This window comes from Cnephaeus nilssonii (assembly GCF_951640355.1).
Source record: "Cnephaeus nilssonii genome assembly, chromosome: 20".
NCBI classification, from domain to species: Eukaryota; Metazoa; Chordata; class Mammalia; order Chiroptera; family Vespertilionidae; genus Cnephaeus; species Cnephaeus nilssonii.
Window position 1 is genome coordinate 34,478,041 of NC_137091.1, and position 15,709 is coordinate 34,493,749.

The 15,709-nt window shown below is 43.4% G+C and overlaps 1 protein-coding gene across 2 annotated transcripts in view; it reads left to right on the plus strand.

Moving 5' to 3' along the window:
- The first annotated feature begins 9,286 nt into the window (after positions 1 to 9,286).
- LSM14A (LSM14A mRNA processing body assembly factor) overlaps positions 9,287 to 15,709 on the plus strand; it is an 84,511-nt gene continuing 78,088 nt past the window's right edge. For both annotated transcript variants that reach the window (XM_079800422.1, XM_079800421.1), the window contains exon 1: positions 9,287 to 9,611. In XM_079800422.1, coding sequence (XP_079656548.1) covers positions 9,491 to 9,611 — 121 coding nt within the window. In that variant the 5' untranslated portion in view covers positions 9,287 to 9,490. The remainder of the gene's footprint in view (positions 9,612 to 15,709) is intronic.

Genomic DNA, 15,709 nt, shown 5'->3' on the forward strand with positions numbered 1-15,709 from the left:
TGGCTGGTACCATAGATCTGTCTCTCACCCAATAGCGTGAGCTGGGCTCTCCCTGGAGAAGAAACCTGGGTTCCCCAAGATATATAATCAATGCGAGGTCGCTGCCAGCAGGCGAGGGGATCCCAAGGCAGGTGCTGGGCGTGGAGGCCACAGGGGCATAGGCTACCAAGGAGACAGAACTAAACCTCACATCACCCTGCTTGGCCCCAGAGGATGGCTGGTTAGTCAAAGACGGGTAAGATTCCTCAAGGGAGGAACAACCTAAGACAGGCACAGTCACAGAGGGGCCATCAGGAGAGAACTTGGGGGTCAACAGAGGTGGGGCACAGAACCTCACCCCCCCAACATTGCAGGGGTCTGAACTCTAGCCCCTTCTGAGGGAGGTCTCCTGCCCCATGGCTGCTTCGTGATTCCCACGCCCAGCTCAGATCGGGACCCAGGTAACAGAGACATGGCTAACAGCAGCTGCCCTATATCTAAATCCAGCCTAACACCAGGAATGCTCGGGGCTTTCGCAGGGATACAAATAATCCTTTCCATTAATATTTACAGGGTAAACTAAGATTGTTATTAAAATGTTAAATTTAAAAATAAATTAGTAGTCAGCCTTACTATAAAAGTACTTATAATATAGCTAGCTAGTCGCCTGTAGGCTCAACCTTCAAACTACAGCCCTACAGGTTACGTGTTATAAAAAGAAAGACAAAGATTCTTAAATAAAAATAAAGAGGTTTCCTTCAAATATTATAAGAATTATAATTAAAAGCCTATATATTTAGCCTTTTAAACTAAGGTAAATAATTTATATTTTTCCTCTCTAATAAGTTTTATATAAAATTAAAGATTAATAGCAGAAACTTAATGTCATTTATTGTCCATAATCTAGGACAAATAAAGTTAATAAATAAATTAAGCTTTATTTCAGATTAATTTAAATTAGCTAATTAAAATAAGTAAGTATTCATAAAAACTTAATTATACTAGACAAAAAACTGTTCCTAAAGTATTAACAAAACTTTATTAATAGTTCATCTCATAGTAAAATTACTTAACATACAATAAATCCAAAGCAATCGTATTTCTACACAAAAATTAAAAATAAAAGATTATCAAGACTACATTAAAAAATTTTACAAAAACCTCATAATAATACAAAAGAAGAGATTAATAGAATAATATCTTAAAAGAAATATCCTATAAGTAAATTACATCAAGCCTTAATTACTTTAAAATTTTTACTCAAATATTAATTTTCATTTATAATACTAATAACTAGATACCCATAAAATCTTATAGTATTAAAATAAGCCAAAGAAAAATCATTTAGACAAAAATGAAAAGGATCCCAAATCTAATTTACAGAAAATATTTCTTTATTAACCTTTGGTCGAGAATATGTTTATATATTTCCAGAAAAGCCCATATAGATTCCTACAACAACGGATCCCAAAGAGGACCTGATAGAACTGTTCCAGCCATAGAGTGGGCAGTGGCCCACAAGAACAAAGGTAAAATAGTCCAGAAATAAATATAATGAAGACACCTTGCCATAATAGCTGTCAGCAGCTGTACATTACTACAAGTTGCCCAGGACCAAGGACAAGGAAGGTCAGTATACGTACTTCCAGATCATGTGTACACACCTTTCTACATAAAAGTCAAAATATTTACTGTTTTGTATTCTACCGGGAACCCTGGCTTACAGGCTTACTTTATTTCTAACACAAGGAATAGTATTAACTACCACATTAAAAGAAATACCATACCTCAGGCATTAACCATTTTTACAAATAGATCCAGTTCTAGAAAGGCTAGATCTACTACAGCAAGGGAACAAAAGTCCTTCAAAGCCCTTATATTTCAGTAGAAATACAAGCTCTTATTTATACCTTGACAGATTTTACTACAAAGCCCATCAACCTATAGTAATAGTACTTATATAGTAAGTATAGCAAAAATTATTAGAACAGCTACTATAGGGCACACTAATTCAGAGGAACTTTTCATTTAATTTTCAGTCTTTAAAATATTATTTAAGAATGACAATTTCCATATTTTATTAGAAGCAATATTCTCAGTATATTATCCACCTTCCTATACCAACTTTAGGGGTACATCCCCGAGGACTTAAACCTAATCAAATATAGCAAAATAAACATCACTCAATTATAGAAAGAGCCAATCGTACTCTTAAAATCATTTACTAAAAAACAAAAAAGGGGGAGTCAGATGTTATGTGTCACCTCAAGAGAAGCTCAGTCATGCTTTTTAGACTTTAAAAATTTTTAAACTATGATACAGAGGATCATACAGCAGGTGAAAGGCATCAGGCCTCCTATACAATAGCCTCCACCGAGTCAGCTAGGTGGAAGGAAGCATAAACCAGAAAAGAGTTTTATCAGATTCAGTAATAATGTGGGGAAGAGGTTGTGTTTTATATCTTTCCAGAAGGAGCAATGCAGACAATTCGGGTGCCAGAGCATTACGTCCGTCACCACAATAGACTCAGACAAGCTCCTGTGTCCCTTCACTCAAAAGGACTAAGTACTGCCCTAATGACAGCAAAGCAGAGGAAGAAAACTAAAAGCTACGCAAGGGACTGAAGTACCAACATAGAGTCATCTAAAGAAGTTAACGACTCAAGTGCAGCAGATTATGGAAAAGCAAGAAGTTGAAGCTACTTTTTCAATCATGTTCCTGCTCATACTAGCATCTGTTAGCTGCCAGTCTTCTGCAAAGTCTTGTGCAGCCAAGTCCAAGGACTCTAAGTAAATATACACCAGCAGCACAAGAGACTTTCTTTCATTTAGTAGCTAAAAATATTAATATGTCCATAGTTTTAATTTGTCTCTTATTGTTTTGTTATTATTTAACAGCCAGAGTTTTGCTCTTGACATTCAAGTTTTGAAAATGATGACATGTATATAGTTTGGTTTTACATTGGCATTGTTTTAATATTAGAGCTTTATTATTAATATTTAAATTTTACTTTTATTATTAGTAGCCTAAAAAACAAAAAAGGGGGATCTGTTGGAGAGCAGGTGTAAGGTGACATGTTCCTTGCACCTGAAGGGGCTAGCAAGGCTGGCCCCCTACCTACACAGTTTTCCCAGGCCTGTTTGGATGGCAATTAATCAGTATAATGAGAGCAGCCCCTACCTACAAAGCTTTCCCAGGTTTGTTTATATGACTGCTGTCAGTAGAATGAGAGCAACCCTTTCATGGCTTGCCAAGAAGTCTGTAACTATTTACTGAGAATCTGCCTGATTTACTGTACCAAGAAATATGTATCCAATTAGTGAGATTTATTTATTTTTATTTTTTTAAATTACTTTATTGATTAAGGTATTAGTGAAATTTATTGTAACAAGAACTTGTCCTTCAACTTATCCCTCCATTAGTGACTTTAGAAGAACAAAGAATGTTTTCCTCTTGATTGATCCCCTGCTTAGTGTCTTATGTATAAAAGGCATTACACAATAATAAACGGTGCTACAGACTCTCGAAGTCTCATAGACCTCCTGATCCCGCTGTTGTTTCTCTTGCTGTTTTTTCTCTTATTCTTCCTTTTCTCAAATCCCACCTCCCTACCTCAGCCCGGTTCAACCTGTCAGGCTGGACCTAACACTCGCCCAGGCCGCCCCACACCCCAAGGGAACCCCACCCTGATCCTGGACACCCTTCAGGGCAAACCAGCTGGCCCCCACCCATGCACCAGGCCTCTATCCTATCTAATAAAAGAGTAATATGCAGATTGACCATCACTCCAACACACAAGATGGCTTCCTCCATGTGGTCAAAGATCCTGCCCCCATGTGGACACAAGATGGCCAGCAGGGGAGGGCAATTGGGAGGGACCAGGCCTGCCCAATGATAGAAGATAAATTCTGGGCCTAGAATTTATTTATCTTCTATCATTGAAACTTTATAAATAACTAGAGGCCTGGTGCGTGAAATTCGTGCATGGGGGGGGGGGGTTGTCCCTCAACCCAGCCTGCACCCTCTCCAATCTGGGACCCCTCGAGGGATGTCCGAATGCCCGATCCAGTCGGACATCCCTCTCACAATCCAGGACTGCTGGTTCCCAACTGCTCGCCTGCCTGCCTTCCTGATTGCTCCTAACTGCTTCTGCCTGCCAGCCTGATCCCCCCTAACCACTCCCCTGCCAGCTGATTGATGCCTAACTGCTCCCCTGCCAGCCTGATTGCCCCTAACTGCCCTCTCCTGCAGGCCTGGTTCCCCCCAACTGCTCTCCCCTGAAGGCCTGGGTCCCCCTCAACTGCCCTTCCCTGCAGGACTAGTTGTCCACAACTTCTCTCCTTTGCTGGCCTGGTCACTCCTAACTGCCCTCCCCTGCGGGCTTGATTGCCCCCAAATGCCCTCCCTTTCAGACCTGGTCCCTCCCAACTGCCCTCCCCTGCTGGCCATCTTATGGCGGCCAGCTTGTATCCACATGGGGGCAGCCATCTTGTGTGTTGGACTGACAGTCAATTTGCATATTACTCTTTTATTAGATAGGATAGAGGCCTGGTGCACAGGTGGGGGCCAGCTGGTTTGCCCTGAAGGGTGTCCCGGATCAGGGTGGGGGTTCCCTTGGGGTGTGGGGCGGCCTGGACAAGGGGCCTGTGGTGGTTTTCAGGCCGGCCACACACCCCGGCGATCCAAGCGGAGGCCCTGGTATCTGGGATTTATTTATCTTCTATAATTGAAACTTTGTAGTCTTCAGCAGAGGCCAGGGCAGGCCAGGAACTTGGCTTCCTCCATTGCCGGGGAAACCCAAGCCTCCTGCTCGCTCTGTGGCGCAGCCATCTTGGTTGGGTTAATTTGCATAATCGCTCCTGATTGGCAGGTGGGCAGAGGTACGGTCAATTTTAATATTACTCTTTTATTAGCTAGTATGTTGCTTTAAACAGCTATGTCCAATTATTTTTTTTTGGGGGGGGGGTTAGGGGGGGTCAGTTTCCTTGAGAATATATCTAGGAATGGAATAATTGCATCATATGGTAACTCTATGTTCAACTTTTTGAGAAACTGTCCAACTTTTTTCCAAATTGCCTGCATTATTTTATATTCCCATGAGCAATATGTGAGGATTTCAATTTCTCCACATCCTAACACTTTGTCTTTTTAATTCTAGCCATCCTAGTAGGTATAAAGTGGTATCTTATTGTGTTTTTGATTTGCATTTCTCTAATGATTAATGATGTTAAGCATATTTTCCTTTGTTTATTTAGTCATTTAAATATCTTCTCTGGTGAGATGTCCATACAAATCCTGTACCCATTTTTAAATTAGGCAACTTAATTTGTGTTTTTATTGTTGATTAAGAATGCTTTATATATTCTGCACATAAGTCCCTTATCAGATTTGCAAATCATGCTTGCTTTAATTTGAAAATATTTTCTCTCATTTTGTGGGTTGTCTTTTCACTTTCTATATAATATCCTTTGAAGCACAAAGGTTTTAACTTTTTATCAAGTCCAATTTACCTGTTTTTATTTGGTTGCTTAAGTTTTTGGTGCTATATCTAAGAAAGCATTTGCCTAGTTCAGGTCACAAAGATTTACTCCAATGTTTTCTTCTAAGAGTTTTATATTTTTAATTCAGACATTTAGTCTTTGATCTATTCTGAGCTAATTTTTATCTATAGAACAAGGGTGACTATTAATCTTGCCTGTCAAGTGGAGATAGGATAGTCTTTCATATCAAACCAGAAATGAAGGAGAGTAGAAGAGGAAGAGTGAGATTTATGTTCTGGGAAGCACTTATTTAATTGTGACCACAGCCTCAGGCATGCAGGAGTTACAGTGAATAACAGCAACCACACCAAAATATAGTGAGGAGCAGGAGCCTTGTTTCTGCCATATTCTCCATCAGCCACTCCCGTCTCACCAAGCAAAGACAAATGTAAGCAAAACAAAAAACAGTGTACTGGCTAGATCATTTGCTTTGGACAAGCCTCCAATCCTTCCTGTCTCCCCTTCCAACTAGATTGCCTCTTCTTAACCACTCCAATGTAAAAATTCTAGAGCATCTTTTGCTGAAAACATTCAATGAGAGGAAATTGTGTGTTTTTTAAATTTACCTTTATTGTTGGAAGTATTACAGATGTGCTCTTTTTCCCCCCCTATTGACCCTGTCCACTCCACTCACACCCCTATCCCAGGCTTTCACTGCACTATTGTCTGTCCAAGGGTTATGCATATCCTATCCTATATAATAAAAGGCTAATATGCAAATTGTCCCCATGGGCGGGAGTTCGACCACTGGGAGTTAGACATGCACTGACCACCAGGGGGCAGCACGGAACATGGCGGGCATCGGCAATGTGATGCTGCATGGCCGGCATCGGCAATGTGATGCTGCAGTGGGCAGCAGTGCAGGCGCTGCCAGCCCCAATGGGCCCCAAGGAGAGTGGGACCACAGTGGGATGGTGGAGCAGGTGAGCAGGTGGCGCCAGGCCAAGGCGGGTAGGAAAGGAGGCCTCGGCTGGCAGTCAGCAGCTGGCAGCCACTAGGGACCCTACCTATGCACAAATTTCGTGCACTGGACCTCTAGTATGCATATAAATTCTTTGGTTAATCTCTTCTTGCCCCCCCACCCCCCACCCCAGGAAGTTGTTTTTCTGGTGGTGAAATGTATCACAGTTCTCAACTTTTTTTTTAGCACATAAATTGAAGAGTCACATAGATAATACACTATGGGCTACCACACTGATCAGATGCATGTAGGCATAGTTTCTGGTGCCCTAGGGTGCAGGAAACCATGAATTACAAAACATAAAGTAGACTCACCAAGATTGATGACTGATTGGGTGTAAGTATATAAGGACTCTTGGTTTCAGGATTGGACTCCTGGGTGAGTCCTGAAATCAGTTATGGGGATGGGGAGCATGGATAAAGAACAGGTTTATTTTGGGGAAGGAGGAGAGTAGAAGTAGATAATACTGAACACGTTGAGTTGGAAGTGCAAGTGGGACACCAAAGTAATTGCATCTAGTTATTGCATATAGTTAATGTGACTCTGGAAGTCAGAAGATTTGGAACAAAGATGTAAATTTAGGAACTCTCAGCTTATAGATGGAAAAAGATGAGCTCACCTGGCAAGCATGGGAAGGTTAACTAGGTTCCAGGCCTGGAAGGGGGAGGAAAGAACAGAAATAAGAGTTCAACTCCCTAGCAGCAACCTTGCACTTAAGCAGATATTTCACAGCCTTCCTTTGCAGCCACTGTGTATCAGCCCCAACACAGCTCCTAGTGCTTCCTCTTCTCTTCTTCTTCCCCTTCTCAGAGTTGCCAGACTTTTCACCATTTTTTCACTCAGCTTACCAGACATCCTGCCTATGCTCTGCCTTCCTCTAACTGTTCATTCATGCAGCCATTTACTAAGCAACCGCCCTGTGCCAGGCACTGTACTCAGTCCTGACCATCCAGCAGTGACCAAAACTAAGGCCCTGCCTCAAAACATTTACATTCTAGTGAAGGAGAAGACACTCGGAAATAATTAAATAGACATATTGGGGAGAGATAAATGCTTTGAAGAAAAGGCAAGCTGAGTAAGGGGATGTTGAACGATGCAGGTGTTCTCATTTTATATTTATTGATTTTTAGAGAGAGAGGAAGGGAGAAGGGGTGGGGGGGGGGGGGGGAAACTGGCAACCTTTTGGTGCACAGGAGGAAATCCAACCAACTTAGCCTCACCGGGCAGGGCAAGGTATCCTTACTTTAAGTAGGACAGTAAGGAAAGTCTTCTCTGGAGGTGACACTTGAGCAGAATTCTGAATGAATTGTGAAAGCTCTGGGAAAAGAAGGGGTGGCTGAAATAGAATGGGAAGTAGGGTAACCAGGAGCTAAATCATGTATGCCTTTATAAGACAAAGTAAAGAGTCTGGCTTTTACTCCGTGTGGCATGGATTCGTTGGGGAGAGGAATAGTGAGCGAGGAGGGACATGATTTAACTTAGATTTTAACAATATCCCTCTGGCTGCTGTGTTGAGAATAAACTATTGGGGGCAAGGACAGAAGTTGAGGGACATTTTAGGCTATTGCAATAATCCTGGCCAGAATAATGGTAGCATGTCACAGAGAAGTAGGGGTGGAGATGGTGAGAAGTGGTTAGATTAGGTGGGCGGTCCTACGCAAAAGTCCTTTGGAGGAGAGTGAAAATTCCGGGTAATGGGGGCTTCACATTGGCTGAGTGTGGTGGTTTCTCATTAGCCCGGCTGTTGCTGGATTAGGAGAAAAACCTCCCTTACTCCTACTGGGGTAGCAAAATAAACTTCTTTATGACCAGATTTGTAAAGTAGCTTCCAGAGAACTACATTTCAGGGCTTCCCCTCTCCACTTTGAATGAGGTTTTCCTTTATTCGTTTTCACACCTCAATGGATTACAATAAAGGTTAGATTTGGAGAGGAAATCGGGAGTAAGGTTTTGGAGACACAAAGCTGCCATTTAAGACATCCAACTGAGGTTGAGTCTGTTTTTTATATGAATCCTGAGTTGATATAATTGTTCAAAGCTGCAAATACTCAATGGGCCCTAGCCAGTTTGGCTTAGTGGATAGAGCTAGGCCTGCGGACTGAAGGGTCCCAGGTTTGATTCCAGTCAAGGGCATATGCCCATGTTGCCGGCTTGAACCCCAGTAGGGGGTGTGTAGGAGGCAGCCGATCAATGTTTCTCTCTCTCTCTCTCATCATTGATGTTTCTATCACTCTCTCCCTCTCTGAAATCAATTTTTAAAAATGTATATTTTTTTAAAAAACACTCAATGGTTTTGAAAGCTAAGAGCCGGAATGGGACCATCTGAAAGTATGGACAGAATCCCAGCTCCAGGCCAGGGTTGGGGGGTACGCGTTGGGGTTGGGGGAGCTCATTGGGCGGTGGATGCTGTAATGGGGCCATGGGACCTCTGTTAGGGATCCAGTTGCCTCCACGGGGAAAGGATTGGGTCTTAAATGAGATCGTCAGGAGTATGGAGGCGGGTGGGTCACTTTCAGGCAGAGGGATCAGCCTTTGCAAAGACAAGATACAACGGGTAGGGAAACAGTGAAGGCCACACCTGAGGTCAACAGGGCCGCGCGCACCCACGGTGGTGTCTCGGCGCCAGGAAGCACTTCGCCTCTCCTCAAACGCCTCTCAGGCGGCCCACACAGGACCCCACTAGACCAGGTCCAGGGGTGCTATCCGGACAACAGAATCCACGGCGAACTGCGGAGCCTCACGCAGCCAGCCGAGTCTCGCGAGAGCCCGGCCTCACTGGCCCAGCATGCCCCGCGCCGCCGCCGCTACTGCCGCCGCCGCTGCCGCCGCCGCCGCCGCCGCGCCGCGGCTTGAGGGCGGAAGGCTGGGGGAGGGTAGCGGAGTCGGCGCCGCCGCCATGTTGGGTCTGAGGCAGCTGCTGTAGGCACCGGCGGAGCGAGCGGGAGTGCAGAGCGGCGACCGCGGCGTGGGATCTGCCTTTCTGCCAGCGGCCTAGAGCGGCGGCGGCGCCATGAGTGGGGGCACCCCTTACATCGGCAGCAAGATCAGCCTTATCTCCAAGGCGGAGATCCGCTACGAGGGCATCCTCTACACCATCGACACCGAGAACTCCACCGTAGCTCTCGCCAAAGGTACTCCGGGGTGGGGTGTCGGGCCTTGCGCCCAATCAGGGCTGCGCTCTGCTCTCGGTTTGCGGCCTCCTCGCTCCCATCCCTGTCCCCCTCCACCGTCCTCCGGGGAGGCCGCTACCGGGCCCTGGCGTGGCGCGTCCGGCCGCGGCCTCCCCCAGGACTCCCTGGCTTCCACCGCCGAGGTCCGTGGCTTCCATCCGGGAACTACGCGACCGAGAGCGGGGCGGGCGGGCGAGCGGCCCTGAAGCCCCCAGAACGGGCAGGAGAACGCGGAGAGACGTGTCTTCCAACTCGGAAATTCGGTGGTCTGTCGTCTCAGCACGAAACAAAAGCCCGAGTAGTCAACGAATTTTTCCGCCTCGCTTGAATTGAGTGCTGAGTTCTTAATTCTACAAGCACCATTTTTCTCACGTCCTCGATTTCAGTTTGTTGCGATAGTCCTTTAGTCCTCGGGTGAACTCGAAGTAATGTGCTAAAAAAACTTTGGTGGGTTTGTGCTGTGATGCAGACAGTCTCGAGCAGATCACATCCCTCTTGTCTCCTATGTAGGATTTACCTGTTAAACCGGAATCCTTCCCTAAGCCTGTTGTGCAACCATCTCTTTAAAAATGCTTGCTGCACTCGCATTGACCTTGTTTCTGAAACCTTGTGGGGAGGAGGGTTCAAGCTTTGACCCGGGACCCCTGTTCCAGAGGCGGCTGTGAGTGGTCCGTGGGCGCTGACCCACCCCTGTGAAGGCTCGCTGGGACAGGGCGTTTGGGGTGTTGAAGAAGGTGTCCTACCTGTAGTCTTTAGCAGAGCCACAGTGTGTGTGTGTGTGTGTGTGTGTGTGTGTGTGTGTGTGTGTGTGTGTGGATTTTTGTTTCCGTTTCACGCGCTCTGAGCCTTCTTTCCGTCAGGAAACCAGAAGAAAATAAACTTTTTTTTAGCTCTTCATCATAAAAGAAATCTCACAAGTTTGGCATACTTGTGAGAGGGAAGCACAATTTTTCACAGCACGTCTGGTAGACTGATGGAATAAGAAGCTCGGTAGGGGAGGTCCGGGGATAGGAAGAAAATTTCTAAATCTGTTTTAAAACATTTCATCTTTTAACTGGTAGGAGAGTAACTTCATATTGTCAAACAAATGTTTAATGACAGTTTGGGATGCTCTGGTAGATCCCTTTTTAATAGCACTAGTATTGGGGCAAATTTTTTACCTGGTAAGGAGTCTTATTTTGTTTTCTGTTCTTGACATTTTATACCCCCAGATGATATTTAGCTGTATAATGTTTTAGTTTTAATGTCTTTATGAAATTATGAAACAGGCTCTCTAATATTCTTGATGCAAAAAGTAGTCCTTAATAAAGTGGTTCATAACTTTTTAAAAACCACTGTTTTACCTAATCTGGATTTTAAGGTATCTTGTTAGTTTAGTGACTTACTCAGTTGACTGTGCCACCTTTACTCTTTGCAAAGAAAAGATCTATACATTTTTAAGATTTCTAATGTATTAACTCCAGTTTTTTAAAAAAATCTATGAATATACTCTTATATACAAGAATCTAAAAAGTCTGTATTTTGTTAATGGCCCACATTTTTTAATTGTCTTTTCAATAGCTTCTAGATTCAATAAACATCTTATTAATCTGTAATAGTTAAATCATGTGCAAAACATAATTTGTTCCTTGTATCATGACTTAAGAAATGTGGTATAAGTACAATAAAAAGATTTTTAATAATTTAATTTATATGACTTTGATATTTAATCCTACATATATAATGTATGCTTTTTAAAAATCAATATGAGTATTTAATATGTTTGGGAATTTAATTGTTTGCAAAAACTGGAATTATCAAATCTTGGTATACCGATTATTCTACTTAGCAGTATCTAATCTTAAGTTGCTATATAACTTCCCAGTCAACACTGGAGACTTATTTCAAGTTTCAAAATTATAATTTTGATATTAAAATTATATAGGATTTGTATGACTTCTTGAGTAATTTAATATCTGAAATTCCACCTTTTTCAAAATTTGCCTGAAGAATGGCATTCTAACATTAAAGTCCAAAGTTTATTCGTAGAGTTTAGGAAACAGTATGCATTTGGAGTTAGAGATCCCGATTACTTTTTTTAAACTATAGATTGAGTTAATCTCTTTGAGTAACAGTCTTAAAATTTTCTTTAAGATGTTAATTTTGTTTTTATTCCTTCTGAGGAGAGTATTTTCCTTTTTTTATTTGGAAATATAACCACACATGTTGAAATGATACATTAAAAAAAAGAAGAAAAATTAAAAATATATCTTACTGATTTCAGAGAGAGACAGAAACATCAATGATGAGAGAGAATCATTGGCTGGCTGCCTCCTGCATGCTGCACACTGGGATTGAGCCCATAACCTCACATGTGCCCTGACCAAGATTCAAACTGTGACTTCCTGGTTTATAGGTGGATGCTCAGCCACTGAGCCAAATAGGCTGGGCAGTTTTTTGTTTGTTTTTTAACTTTCTAAAAATTTCATTGAATCTCAACACAATGGTCTAGCTTTGGGGTAACACGAAGATGCCAAACTTCAAAGAAAAATGGGAGACATTTTCCAACAAGACAAATGTTCAGTTCTGAGCTTCCTGAAGCTCCCTGCTGCAGGTACCATTCCAAGTGAAGTCAACAGGATGAGTACGCATAACTCTGAGCATCGCTGTGGGTCTACCTCTTCACCTCCCATTCTCAAGGCAGAGGAAAGGTTCTTGCTCTGTCAGGCATTATTTACAGAGTGTGGTGAGATGTGCCTCTTTTATTCGAGGGCTCCCAGACTGCAGTCCAGCCACCTTGCTCCCTGGGTCACATGTAGTCCTGAAGCATGTACCATGAAATAGAAAGCCAAGTTCCAAGAATTAAAAATGGAGCTAGCCACAATCATGAGTGCTGTGAGGAAGGCAACAGGGTGTTCAAACAAAAGATTAATAAAAACAATTGTTTACAGAGTTACTGGCAGGGCTTGAAGATGAAATTAAAATTCAAGCATGAAAGGGTTTCACCAGCACCCAGGAACTGGGCTGCCTGATTGAAGTAGGGGCTGACATAGAAATCCAATCTACTACTGAGGGTCTATACATGGTAATTGGCAGCAAACATGATAGAACAAAATGGCTCTTAAGGGGGAGCTTGAGATTTGAGTCCTTTTTCTATGGCCGTGACTATTCAGCCATCCAGAGCTTGAAGGTCCTGTCATATGAGCAAGTGGCTATAAGCTGCCCATTAGAAGAAATGAGGCCCATCACTTTGCCTTCATGGCCAGCCAAAGTCTTCAGTGGGAACCAGCTTGGATGGGTCCAGATCTTGGGTGTGTTATTACGTATAGGTACCAGTGAGCAAGAAATTCCCATGGATAGGCTCAAACTTGACACCAGTCACTAAGTTTGTTTGTGTTTTGTTTGTTTGTTTGTTTGTTTTACTAATAAAATATATTTTATTGATTTTTTTTTTTTTTTTTTTTTTTTTACAGAGAGGAAGGGAGAAGGATAGAGAGTTAGAAACATCGATCAACTGCCTCCTGCACACCCCCTACTGGGGATGTGCCCGCAACCAAGGTACATGCCCTTGACTGGAATCGAACCGGGCACCCTTTAGTCCACAGGCCGACACTCTATCTGCTGAGCCAAACCAGTTAGGGCCAGTCACTAAGTTTTGATGAGCATGGGTGATATAGATGCAACGCCGCTGTCAAAGGTCCCATTCTTTGCAGGTGTTGTCACCACTGCTGGTTGCAATGTGGTAGCCATTCCTTAGATTTCTTTCTAGGAACATGATACAACATTCTGTATGCAGGTCCCAACAGGGCAGTATTTTGAAACAGAGAACCTTGTAAATACCACCCAGGGCAAAACAGACATTGCCGACATCTGAGAAGACTTTCACACCCTGCATCTTCCCATCATGACTACCACCCTCTTAAGCTAGATATAAATGTTATTCTGGCCGAAACCAGTTTGGCTCAGTGGATAGAGCATCAGCCTGCAGACTGAAAGGTCCCAGGTTTGATTCCGATCAAGGGCATGTACCTTGGTTGCAGGCACATCCCCAGTAGGGGGTGTGCAGGAGGCAGCTGATCAATGTTTCTCTCTCATCGATGTTTCTAACTCTCTATCCCTCTCTCTTCCTCTCTGTAAAAAATCAATAAAATATGTATTTTTAAAAATGTTATTCTGACATTTATAGTTTTATCTGAGAAGTTTATATCCCTAAATAATAGAGTTTAGTTTTGACCATTTTTTAACCTTACATACATGGAATTATCTTGTATATAAAGGGGTTGTAAAAGTAGGTTTAGAGTTATTGATATGGGAAAATATATAACCCTATATAATAAAAGCCTAACATGCTAAGTGTCCGGTCATCCATTCAACCAATCAGAGTGTAATATGCTAACGACATGCTAAGGCCGCTCAACTGCTCACTGTGACGTGTACTGACCAACAGGGGGAAGACGCTCTGACCAGTGGGTTAGCTTGCTGCTGGGGTCTGGCCAATCAGGACTGAGCAACACGGGCCAGACAGGTCCTGGAGCCCTCCCGCAGTCCCTCCCCAGCTGGCCAATCTCCCTTATCCCTCCCCAGCCGCAATCGTGCACCGGTGAGAGGTCCCTCAGCCTGGCCTGTGCCCTCTTGGGACCCCTTGGAGGATGTTGGAGAGCCGGTTTCGGTCCAATCCCACAGGCCAGGCGGTGCACAAATTCGTACACTAGGCCTCTAGTACAAGAATAAAAAATAAATACAGGAATAAACTTGTGGCCTTAGCTGATTTGGCTCAGTGGGTAGAGTGTCGGCCTGTGAACCGAAGAGTCCCAGGTTCGATTCTGGTCAAGGGCACATGCCCGGAGTTTTGGGCTCCATCCCCAGTTGGGGGTGTGCAGGAGGCAACCAATCAATGATTCTCTTTCATCATTGATGTTTCTTTCTCTCTCTCCCTCTTCCTTCCTCTCTGAAATCAATAAAAATATATTTTTTTTCAAAAAGAATATACTTAGGTTTCACATGCTCACAACTGTAAACCTACTTTTGCCCACCCTGTTTCTCATTTTGGGTTTTGTTGTGACATAGTATCTACACCAGTGATGGCGAACCTATGACATACGTGTCATTTCTGATGACACGCAGCCGCTGAGGCGGCCACATGCCGAGGATGAAACATTTGCTGCTCCTGAGGATGAAACATTTGCGAAATAATGTTTTTTCCTCAAAGTGACACACTACCCAAGTTATGCTCAGTTTTTTGGCGAAGTTTGACACACCAAGCTCAAAAGGTTGCCCATCACTGATCTACACTAATAAAAGAGAAAGATGCGAATTGACCATACTTTCGTGATGCCCACCAGCCAATCAGGGGTGAGTATGCAAATTAACCCAACAAAAAATGGTTGGTTAATTTGCATACACAGGTGCCTAGCGGCAGCGGGAAGCTTGTGTCGTTGCCATGGTGATGATGCAGGTGTTCCACATGCCTCTGGGCAGCATGGGAAGGTGGAAAGGAGTGAAGGCAGTGCTGGCAGCCAGGGGGAGGAAGGCCCTCTTGTACGAATCTTTGTGCTTCGGGCCTCTAGTTGTATCATAACACAGGTTCATCTATTCTGCAGTTTTGGATATTCTGCAATTGATTAAATTGCTTACAGGTTTTTTGGCTACTATGAACAATGAATGCCTTTATGAACATTGTGTTTAAGTGTACTGATGCACATTTATGTAATTTTCTTGAGGTTATATTCTTTGAATTGCAGCGTCATGAGGAATATGGTCTTTATTAGGTAATGCCAAGTAGTTTTCCAAAGTAGTTGTTTACTAGTTTTTGTTCCAGTTATTAGTATATGAGAGTTCTAATTATTCTACATCCCTCATCCTATATAATCCTCCTATATAATAAAGAGCTAATATGCAAATGGTCATCACACCTTAACGGATCAGGCATTCAACACTGAGGAGAGAGGAATGGGGACCAGCCAGGCACAAATGAGCTCACAGAGAGGAATGGGGACTAGCCAGGCACAAATGAGCTTGCAAGAGAGGAATGGGACCAGCCAGGCTGTGGCCTGGGAGAAGGACAATCCGCCCACCCCCAT